At 29.7% G+C, this 11789-nt stretch overlaps 1 protein-coding gene across 1 annotated transcript; it reads left to right on the top strand.

The window, feature by feature from the left end:
• The first annotated feature begins 1514 nt into the window (after nucleotides 1–1514).
• Nucleotides 1515–10346, top strand: LOC109805917 (RWD domain-containing protein). The gene is made up of 7 exons (XM_020368204.3): nucleotides 1515–1731; nucleotides 2778–2816; nucleotides 3136–3273; nucleotides 6388–6527; nucleotides 6672–6763; nucleotides 8153–8268; nucleotides 9228–10346. The coding sequence occupies exons 1-7, from the start codon at nucleotides 1582–1584 to the stop codon at nucleotides 9693–9695; spliced, it is 1143 nt and encodes a 380-aa protein (XP_020223793.1). The 5' UTR covers nucleotides 1515–1581; the 3' UTR covers nucleotides 9696–10346.
• Nucleotides 10347–11789: the final 1443 nt, after the last annotated feature.

Here is an 11789-nt window from a genome sequence, read left to right as displayed (position 1 = left end):
TAAGATATTTCATTTATAAAAGATATATTTATAAGAAAAAAATTAAAATATAATAAAGAGGTATAACCTTCTTTAGAAAATTGGACATAAAATGTAATATCTCCTTTATATATTGTATAAATATCTTACACAAAATCATTATACTTGACTCAAATAAAACTATTATAAATGATATATAATATTTAATATAATTAACTAATTATATATCTATGACTCTTGGACACAAAACCATTTATTAAATTAAATCAATTTTGCACTAGTTGAATTATCTATCCAATGATACAAGGGAATGTATTATATTAGAATTTTAAAGGATTTTAAATATTTTTTTTTATAATTTTTTTGTGATAATCAATTAAGATTTTTTCTAATATAGAAAAGTCATGGTATTTAATTAGGACAATTAATTTTTTTAAAAGTACATTAAAATTGGATAATATTCAATTAAGATAATCTTAATTTATTCAAGAGTATCTTAAAATTTAGTAGTATTCAATTAATTTTGTTTTACTTAAAAAAAGCTTGTTAATATTTAAAAACATAAAAATTTTAATAAATTATTTTGAATGATAGATTTTGTGAGATTTTTTTAGTAAAATTTACATATAATTCATTTATCCAATAATTTTATCAAAACCTTTTTTTTCAATTTTTTCTCTTTCTATTTTTTTCCCACTCTTTTTCCAATCTTCTTTCTTGTCTTTCTCTTTTCTCTTATGTTCCTTATGACCTTATTTATCTCTTTTTTTCTTCTTCTTATTTTCTCTATTTTTTTATTTATCAATATTGATGTATAATTTATTAATATTTTTTAATTTTTTAATATTTAAAATTATTAAATATTATTTAATATTAAATTTTAAATTATTAAAATTTAACTAATATTTATTTTTAATAAAATTTAATATTGAAATATTAAAATTTTAGACATATATTATGAAATAATTTATGTATACGGTGAAAATTTTATTTTATTTACTTTAAAAGTATGTATTACAATAATTTTCATATATATCATTGAAATAGTAAATAATTTAAGATTAAACAAATTTATATCAATTTGAAATTATTAATAATACATTAATATAATTTTAAATTATAAAAAATTAACATTTTAGTCTGTACAATGTTAAATATTTATTATATGCAATTAAAAATTATAATAAATTATATATACAAATAAATATTATGTTTAAATATATAAATCATAATTAAAATTTTAAAAATTAATATTTTTTTTATGGGAAAAAATAATTTAAAAAAATAAGTTATATTTTAGATTTATGATAAATAATTTATATCATAGTTTAATATTTATTTATTTACTTTACAGAATCAAATTAATTTATTAATAATTACAATTTTAATAAATAAAAACTTAATTAATTAAGAATTTGATTATTTTTTGAAAAAATTTCTAATAAGTTATCGAAATTGATATTTAACCTCGATATTTTGACAAATAACACGGTCTCTATGGGCAACTGTGTTTTAAATGCTAAATAGAATAATATACCAAATTGACCAAAAGGAAACAAGAATTTGATTCACCTCTCAAACAACCCAAAGTAAAGAAAGAGAATGGGGAACGAGGAGGAAGAAGAAGAAGTGGTGGCTGAAGTCGAAGCAGTGGAAGCGGTGTACGGAACCGATTGCGTCGTTCTCCGTTCATTTCCTCCCCATTTCCACATCTCTCTCAAACCCAGAACCGCCGATGTTTCCTCCCAACAGGTCTTCTCCTTTTCTCTTTCGCTTTTCCCCTTTCAATTTCGCTATCACCCATTTTTCCCTCTTGTTTCATCAACTCCCAAAAGTAATTTTTACATATGGAATTGCTCTCGACGCTGTATTATTATATTGAGCTAGGTGAATTTGGTAAGATGAATGTTTAGCAGTGTGCTCCAAAGAGAAATTATTAAAGTCCTGGTCAATCAACATTTGATACATATTTGAGCTTATTTAACCTTTTCTTTTTAATTGGAAATTTTGACGACGTGTAATGTGAAAATTGGTATGGATCATGGCTACATGGTAGTTTCAGATCATGTAATATTTTCTCGTACACGAAAGGTGTGATTATTTGTGTTAGAGTCGGTAAACACCCAAATTGGTCCCTGAATTTGGAACCATGAAACTAAGAAATTGTTAAATAAGTCCTCATAAATGCAAATTCACAATCATATTAGTCCAAAACTCAAAAAAATGTGACTAAAGTGGTAATATATGTCCCCAGAAATACAAATTCACAATCATATTAGTAGAAAACTCAAAAAAATGTGACTAAACACACACACACACACACACACATATATATATATTCAGGGACTAAAATGACAGCCAGGAGTTAAATTTAAGAACTTATTTGACATTCTTGGGACTTATTTGATAATTTCTTAGTTTCAAGAACCAACGTGACCCTATCTTCCAAATTCAAGGACTTAAGTGGATGTTTCCTCTTTGTATTGTTAAATTTATTTGAGTGAAATTATAAGTGCCAAGGCTTTAGAATTCTCATTTTAGAAATCATGATGAGGATGACTTTTAAAGTAGGAATTACAATGGTCAACAATCTTATCATACAATGCAGTCTATGATTGAATGACAATGTAAAAGTTATTTACGTTGCAGTATATTTAAAATAAATCCAACTGTATGATTGTTGGCGTTGATTTAAAGTTATTTCCCCCCTTGATCTGTTGGTGTTGATTTAGACCTGTGATTTTGCCATGAAAAAGTGTCTGATTGTTAGTAGTTTTTTATGTTAATTTTCTATGCAGTTTGTAGAAGCTGTTTTGGAGATACGAGCAAGCCCACAGGTACATTTTGTTGTATATATGCATTTGGTTTTGGTCTGAGTAAAGTTAACTGGTGCTTTCAAATACTATATATATATATAGAATTTGAACTGTGGTCTTCTTGAAGGGATTGGGAGGATTTACTTCGTTGATGTTTTTCTTTATTCTCTATTGGTTGTTTGATCTCTTATCCTCTAAACTCTATTTGTTTCAATGAGCTTGTTGTTCTTCTTCTTTTTGTCCCCTTCTTTTCTTAAAGAAAAATAGAAAGAAAAAGCTAGTTGTGTGCCTTAAATAAAGTAACTTAGGATATTGACTTTTGCCTCCTTTCTTGTGATAGTATCCTAAAGAACCACCTTCGGTTGATCTTGTGGATAGCAAGGGTCTGGATGAACAGAGACAAAAACATCTATTAAATTACATACAGAGTAAATCCAACGAGCTCTCCCTTTGTTTAATGCTTGTAGCTCTCTGTGAGGTAACAGTTGCATCATTGATCTAGCTGCACATTTTGAAACAATGACATTGATGGTTTTACTTCATGCATGTGTGCCCCTTGTTTGTGGATAATCTTGTGAGCATTTATTTAGTGAACTTTATAGCATGTGCTTTGATCACATTTTCTTTTGCTTAGCTCCTGGTTGAGATGAAAAGATACATTAATAAGGTTCGTTTCCCCAAGCTATTTTAGTCAGTTGATATTTATTTCAGTAAATGAGATCAAATGCACTCAAGTCAATTCACTAGTATCGAGGAAGACTTCTGAATCTAAGTCCTATAGCTTAATGAGGCTAAGAACAAATGTAGAAAGTTAAGAATTCTGGGTGAAAATATATACTATTTTTAGGTAAAGTGATTGGAGATACCGAAGTCAGTGTTTTTGGTTTCTTGGGTCAATAATTCAAATTTATGGCTGATACGTTACCTCAAGTGCACGGTATCTTTCCAGTAATAATAATATTGAATCCATAGAGACTGCATGTTTCGGCTTCGCAATTGTAGCATTTTAATTAAAATTAAGCAAAAAGGAAAATAAATTATTTTTGAAGATTGAATTGGGAAAAACAATTGAAAATCAAATCAAATCAAAGTAAAAGAAATAATTAAAATTGAAAAACTCAAAATTTAGAAAGCTTCCAGGATTGGGGGTTTCACACCAAGATTTCCTATTGACCTAATCTTCTTATTTCAATGTTCTCCTTTATTCTCTTTGAAAGCAAATTAACTTAAGACAATCTCCATTCTCTTTCAAGACATGGAGATGTATTTAAATGAATTGACTCCTACTTTTGTGGTAGTTATGTTCAATTAACTCCTTTATGTTCTTTTCTAATTGGTTTTATCCTTTTAGGATTAATATTACTGTCATGAATTAAAACTTAAGTCCTTTCCTTATAGGTTCAACGTTTCACATGAAAAATGGTAACTAAGCTTTCCTATATATAATTCAATAAAGGAAGAATCAAGAGAACATAAAAAAATTTGATTAACATCAATAGTGGTCAAGGGAAATGCCCCAATCCTAGAACAAAGAAAAAATTACTCACAAGTAGCCATGAAAAGAAGACAAAAAAAGATATGGTAGGTAAACATCAAACCAGAAAAAGACGAGAACAAGATGATCAAGCTACTTATGCTGTCAATCGTTTGTTTTTGGAATGCCTCAATCTAGGTTCAAAATGCTATTTAAACTAATGGGCCAAAAGGGTGCAAGCCAAATTTCAAGAGAAATAATGAAAAACTAATGCTGTTAGTGCAGTGCCCATGTATGGGTGTGCCAGATGGCGCATGGCCTTTCCAGGTTCTATCCAAAAGCCAAACAATGTAAGTGTTGTGCATGGGCATGCTAGGTGGTTCACAGCAGTGCTAGGCTCTAGGGATCCAATTGTGCTTTTTCCCATCACGCGGTCTCCAAAGCTCCCAACTTCAATCTTAAGTATTCGTAGTGCTTCTAAGTCTAAAACACATTCCTGCAGCATAAAGATACCCAATGCATAACAAGTTCCAGTGTTCCACAAAAAGGACACTATAAAACAATGCTATGATTATGTCTTAAATGACAGAATATGCAATTTATTGTAATAAAAAAGCCTCAGACAAATGTTATGAAATGCAACACATCAATAGGTAGATTAAAACTTGTTGACAAGGCCAAATAGTGGTACAGAAGAACTGTGCCCAGGGAAGAGGGAGTTAGGTTGATGCCTGGTGCATAGGAAGCTTCAGGCAGCCAACCTAGACGTACTGCTTCAGGAGAAATTGGGCCCAAGGCTGACTTGAATTATGTATGCTACTGGCAAACAAGGGTATCCATATACTGCAGCTGCTTTGAGGGGCTTGCTTCTTTATGCTCAAGTGACTCACTTGGTTCCAGCTGCAGCTTACCCTCCCGCTTGCCTCAATCCACCTGAAGCCACCTCATGCCCATTCTCTGTTATGCTTCAAATTCCCTAAAATATCTCCCTTGATTTCTTCATTGTGCTTCTGCTGCTTTGTACGTTGCTGCCTTGGGAGTATACTTTAGTTATATGAGGTCTATCAACCTATAATTTCATGTGAATAATATTGTAAATGAATGGAGTCCCATTGAGTTCCTTGGTAGATCATTAAATAAATGGTATATATGTTTAGCTAATAACATTCATCCACATCTTACTTTATCTTGTCACATTTGGATTCCTCAGGACTTGATATGACAAAAGGTTTATCAAAACTAGAGCTAAAAGCTGTAGAGTAAGCTGAAAGTGAACAAGTTGGAAGCTGAAAACTAATAAGTAAGCTAATTGAATTAAAAATGTTTTAAAACTAGCTGTTGAAATGTCTGGTAAATGTAACAAGTATAAAATATCACATTTAATTACTTGGTCATAACTCTAAATTTGGCAACTATATATATTTTCTAATAATTATGACTTTTAATATTTTATTTATTTCAAATAATTTATTATCTTAAAATAATAGGATAATATATATATATATATATATTTATTTAATAAAAAGAGATAATATAAATGGATATATATTATAATTTGATTTAATATTATAAAGAAATGATATATGATGAGAGTTAGATAGTGTTCATGTTATAAGGGCTTTTGAAGATAAGAAGGGTATAGGAATTCTAATAAAATTAGTAAGAATGAATAAGAATTACAAAGAAAAAAAAAATGCTTGGAGCTTATAAGCTCGAGTGCTATATGAAGTAGTGTTTGAAGAAATGCTATAAGCTAGTGAAATAAACTCTTCTATCAAACAACTCTATTTTGGTCAAACAAGCTCTTAAGCAATTAAGCTAGTCAAATAAGTTAGTGATACTTTATTTGTCTTGCCTAACAGACTGAAAAATCAAGAATATTCATGATTCTAATATTGCTTAATCGTGTCGGACTGCATACTCATTCATTCAAAATCACTCCGTGCAATTTTTTTCGCTTTTCTGTTTTGTTGATAACACATTAGTTTGTTGCTTTATAGTTTCTAACATAGCTTTGGAAAACATGAATATTGTTGAGCATGGAAATAAATGTATCACATCAAATATAGATTTTCATACAATAATGACTGATAATTGATTATTGAAATGTATTTGAAGGAAGCTGTAGAGAAACTTTCAGCTATGAATCATCCTGATGGTGATTGTCCGTTGTGTTTATTCCCTTTGGTCCCAGAAGATCAGCAAAGTGAAACCTTGCCTTTTATGAAGTTAATGTCTTGCTTTCATTGCTTTCACAGGTGGGCTTTTATTAATTTTACATTTCTGAATTCTTATCCTTTTGTTCTTCCGTATATAACATTAGATATTTTTAAAGTTATATGAATTTAAAATTTTCACGGTTTAACATTAGATTTTGAGATCTGCTTGTCTATATCTGGCAGTGAATGTATCATTAGATGGTGGAAATGGCTTCAAAATTCTAAAGAAGTAGACTCTGCTAATACAGATGGTGCAGCAGCACATCATAACCAAGGTATGGATAATTGGAAAGGTATTTTTGACATGTTTAATATAGTTTTCGATATCAAATTGTTCTTTTGTACAATCAAAGAATAGAGGCTTGGAGAGCTAATATATTCTGTAGAAAATCCTCATAAAACACAATTGGCTTCAAAAGTAGATGAATACTTTTCAGATTCATATTGGGTTTAATGGACACTATTTCAATTGGAGTAAATACCTGTTTAAATTTTGTAATTCAGGATCTTGGTAAATGGATAGGAACCTATCACAATTGCTTGATATTTTTTCTCAATAATCATTTGCAATTGCAACTATAGATTCAGAAGAGATGCTTCATTGACAGCCTGAAAACTTAACATTAGTTAACAATGTGAAATTATTCTTTTGTACAAAGAAAGCACGGAAAGTCTTCATGTAATCACATCCAGTATTTCATCAATTTAATCAAACCTTATCAATCTCTTGCGCTACCACCAAAATTGCTTCTGCTTTGCATTGACAAGCCAACCCCTAACAGAATAGAAAATGCACCCTTGAAGCATTTCTCTATTTTGTCATGGAAGTTGAATCCTATTATTTAAATCTCTGTCAACCTTTATAACTTTGTATGATGGATCCAAGACTAAAACCATACAACTTGTGGTAGGATATGATCCTCAATTTTCACTTCCAAGCTATTGTTAGCTTGTGTCTTGTTGAAAATGCATTCTGTGTATTTTTGTTTTTACCTCTACGTAATTGGAAATCTTGTGATTCCAATGCCTCTCTCACGTCTCAGTCACTCTAGTTTATTTTTGTGTATTAGTTATCACCTTATAGGGACATCTTCTAGGAACCACCATGTGCTCACTTTCTTGTTTTAGCCTTATCATTCATGCCTAATGCCTTTGAAAAAGGTATATGGACTCCATGACTAGTTCTCTGAAATGTTGGTCTCGTCTTGATTTGTTTAATTATTCCTTCCGATAATTTTGTAGCATGGGTTATGTGCTTAATCCATCTTTTGCACTTACTACAAATGGTGATAATAAATATTTCTTGATTTGATGCTCCTTCATATTTTGATATGGACCATTTGTCTTTAGGTTAGCAATCCTACTTTGGTTGGCCATTTTTTTTCCCAGTTATTTTCTGAAGTTACATATTTTTAGAAGTTCTTCATTTGGATTCAAACAACTCAGCTTCTTTAGTCATGGATTCTTTATATAATTATTTTAAATATTCACAATTTGATATTTTAGTATGATGTTTGTATTTGGCTAGCATAGTAGCATCTATTCTATTTTCCTTGCATGAAATACATGCCTCTTTTGTCCTGCTTTAATGCATTCCTAATAAATATCATGAAAACTCGTAGTATAACATATTCTTAAGGAATTTATGTTTCTTATTGTGTTAGATAAGCATAAGGAAATGGAAGAGAGTGTTGGTAACTGCCCAGTCTGTCGCAAGACTTTTCTTGCCAAGGATTTAGATCATGTGCTTGCCCTAGTTGGTTCATATACTTCCCAATTGGTAATTTATTTTCATCATCTCTACAGCATGGACTGTAAATGAGAATTTCATCATTGGTTTGTATCTGTTTATCTACAATGGCCTGGAGTTAGATGTTAGGCCTAGTTAGAACTTGGATGAATTGCCTTTGGAATAATACTTGCAATCTGACAGAGTTGTTCTTGCTGCTTGCAGTAAATTATATTTTCCTCTATTGAAGAATACCCATTGATAATTTAATGTTTAAGAAATATGATTTGAAAGTTTACATTCACATATTATGGTCTCAACTTTCCTTGCTCCCCTTTTTTCTCTTTGGTTATGTTTGACAAACACCAGCTTTTGAAGAGCAAAAAATGAAATAGATATGCTATGATGCTTTGCTTTCTCCATCTGTCCAGTTTTGTCAAAATTTTATCCTGAAATGCTAAATATGCAGCTATGAGCATATTTTATGGTAGGCCACATACTGGCACACACACCTTTTGTAATTTTGTTGAAAATAAGTTGAAAGATGCATTGTACTAATGCGGATGAGTAATGAGGTCATATGTTATTCTTGTTACTTTGATTTTGACCTGTTATATTATTCTATTGCAGAGTGGTTCCTGCCCTTCTATTCTCCCTTCACATAATGGGAGCTTTTAATGTGTTGAAACTTGAATCCAAAATTTAGACTACTGAATAGAATAATTAAAAAAATTCAGAGATATATATTCCAACTGAGCCACTGTTTATGGTAGAGTGTTGGATGCATGTGAATAATGTTCCTAGTAAATTTTACTCTTATAAAACAGCAATGAAGTTTTGTCTACATTTGCAAATTACAGCCTTATAGGGTCAACATCGTTATGGATTGTGTCAAAACTGCAAACTTGATATTGCTGCCAAAAAACTGGTTGAATGATAATAATCATGTTTTCAACATTAGTTTCTTTTACGTTGCTCTTGAAGTTAGCCATTTTGTTGTTGCATTTCAGAGTTTGGAAAATGATGAAGTCAATGATGAGGAAAAGCTCCTTCAATCTGAGGATGAGATCATTAGGAGACAGAAATTTGAAGCCATCTTAAGTTTACAGAAGGAGAACAGTGGTTTGATTGAACCCAAAAGAGATATAGTAATATTGCCGGGCATGTATCTTCCACAACCAGTTGCAATGCCCAGCTCCACGTCAACCAAGGAATCTGATGAGAACCAACAAAAAGATCCACCTGCAGTTGTGTCTACCAAAGAATCCGATGATCAGCTACAAAAAGATCCATCTGCAGGTGTGTCAGGAAAACATGCTGGTGGGACATCCAATGGACCTAGTTCTAGCAGGCATAGGAATTTCGGTGCAAGGAGGCAGAAAGCAAGAAGTGATCATCACACTAGTTCAACCGTAAGAAATCCCAGAAAACCAGTCCAACAGTGGGTAAGAAGAGATACTCCTAGCAATAATCAATAAAATTGAGACTGTTCTTGTTATCTCATCAATGTTTAGAAGCTGCAAAAACAAAGATATAGATAGTAGGAAAAGACACTCCCGCACCCGTTTTCAGTTATAGGGGTGTTGGAGGAGCAGAAGAAACAAAGAAAGGAAAGACAAGCACATGCTACTTATTTATGCAATTTGCTGTGTTTTGTTTTTCCCTTTTCGACTCCGGAATCACATTATGGGTTGAGATTTTGCATTTTCTCGTGAATCGTGATGGTATTTCTTAATCACAGAAATTTTCAACTTGGAGTTGTGAAATGTCACATTTAAGCAGTTATACGATCTGTATGCCACACAAGCGCAAGCCTTCAGTGTAAAGTATATCCAATCTGTGGAATAAGCGTTGAGCCTAATTGATTTTAAGCCTCACGTTTCAGTTTTTGCAGAGTGAACCTGCATGCAACTGTAGCAATATTCCCTCCCTTGTTCAATTCGTGGGTGTTTTTCTTTCAATATTGTATCTTATGGCTTTGTAGTGAAGTCCTTTTGAACCCGGGATTGATGAAAGTATCTTCGATTCTTCAGTATATCATCGCGGATGGAATTTTCTTCAATTCAAAGTGACCTCATTTGATGAATAATAAAAGAAAAGGCTCATAAAAAGCCACAAAATATTTTTCACTCGAGTGTAATCATACATTTATTACATGCAGAGTTGTCATGTCACATGCATCTACAATTAAGTATGAACTTGAGGTATGTATTTGACATGACTTTGACAGAAAAAAAATTCCTTTGGCTAGGGGCAGAGTCGGATTCAGATTTTTGCCGGCATGTAAAAGTAGGGTTGAATATATATATATATATATATATATATATATATATATATTTTTTTTTTTTTTTGCCTAGAGTTATTCTACTCAATATTTCATTTACACTTAATTTGAATGATTCAACTTTTAAAATAAAAAGGTTTAAACGAATAAAATAAGTTCATAAATTTTAAAGTTGGAGAATTATTTGATATATTGTCACATTAATTTAAATTATTGTATGTATATAATATATATATATATATATATATATATATATATATATATATTATATGTTAATTTGGATCTATATAATTCAATAATGTTAATGTATTTTAAAAAAGTGTTTAATAATTAGTTATTTTTAATTAATATATTATTGCATGCACTTTAAAAGTTAATTGCAAATTAAAGAATTAAAAATTTGAGCTCTAAATTAAATTTAAAAAGTGAAAAATATCAAGATTTTAAAATATCAATTTTTATTTAAGTATATTTTTACTCATTTTAATGACGTTATTTTATTTATTTATTGTAATAAGATTAAAAGTTTAAATATGTTTTTAGTCTTTATAAAATGAGTGTCCTATAAAAAATTATCTTTATTTTTTATTCTCTAAAATTGGGAATAGTTCTTTTATTCCCTAAAAAAAGAGTAAATTTTAACTTTGGTCTCTACAAAATATTTTTTTTAATTTTTAATTTTTAAAATCAAAAGTCACTATTTTGGTTCTTAATGTTCATTTTAAGATAAATAAATAATATTTATTTTAAAAATTTAAAAAAGAATTTAAAAGTGTTGCATATTAACATAATATCAAATATTGTTGTGGATGTCAATGGAGATAATCACTTGACCTATAATGAGCAAAAAGATAATTAAAAATAATCACATAATAAGAGTTAAAAATAACAATTTTAATTTTAGTGAAGTGAAATTTTTTCTTATAAGGACTAAAATAAAAAATAACTAATTTTACATAAACTAAAAGAATATTTAAGTCAAAATTAAAATATTAAATATATGAAATATTTTTTATACTTAGGATTAATATTTAGTAATTAATTTTTTATGTATATAATAAACCATTTATATACAATATTGCAAGCATACCAAAGTTATTAGGCTGATTTTTTTAAAATAAATAATAGATTTGTAATTGTCACCATAAATTTAAATTGACGTGTTTAATGGTAATTTTCACATGTTTACATATGCGGTAATGATGTGTTTACTTCTCAAATCATAGATTCTTAGGGGAGTGTATTGGATTAGGATTTTAAAAGATTTTTTTAGTTTAAAATTTTTTTG

Source organism: Cajanus cajan, chromosome 3, assembly GCF_000230855.2.
Source record: "Cajanus cajan strain Asha chromosome 3, NIPB_CcT2T_4, whole genome shotgun sequence".
NCBI classification, from domain to species: Eukaryota; Viridiplantae; Streptophyta; class Magnoliopsida; order Fabales; family Fabaceae; genus Cajanus; species Cajanus cajan.
Note: the sequence above shows the minus strand (reverse complement) of the source record. Positions and strands in the feature narration are given on the sequence as shown.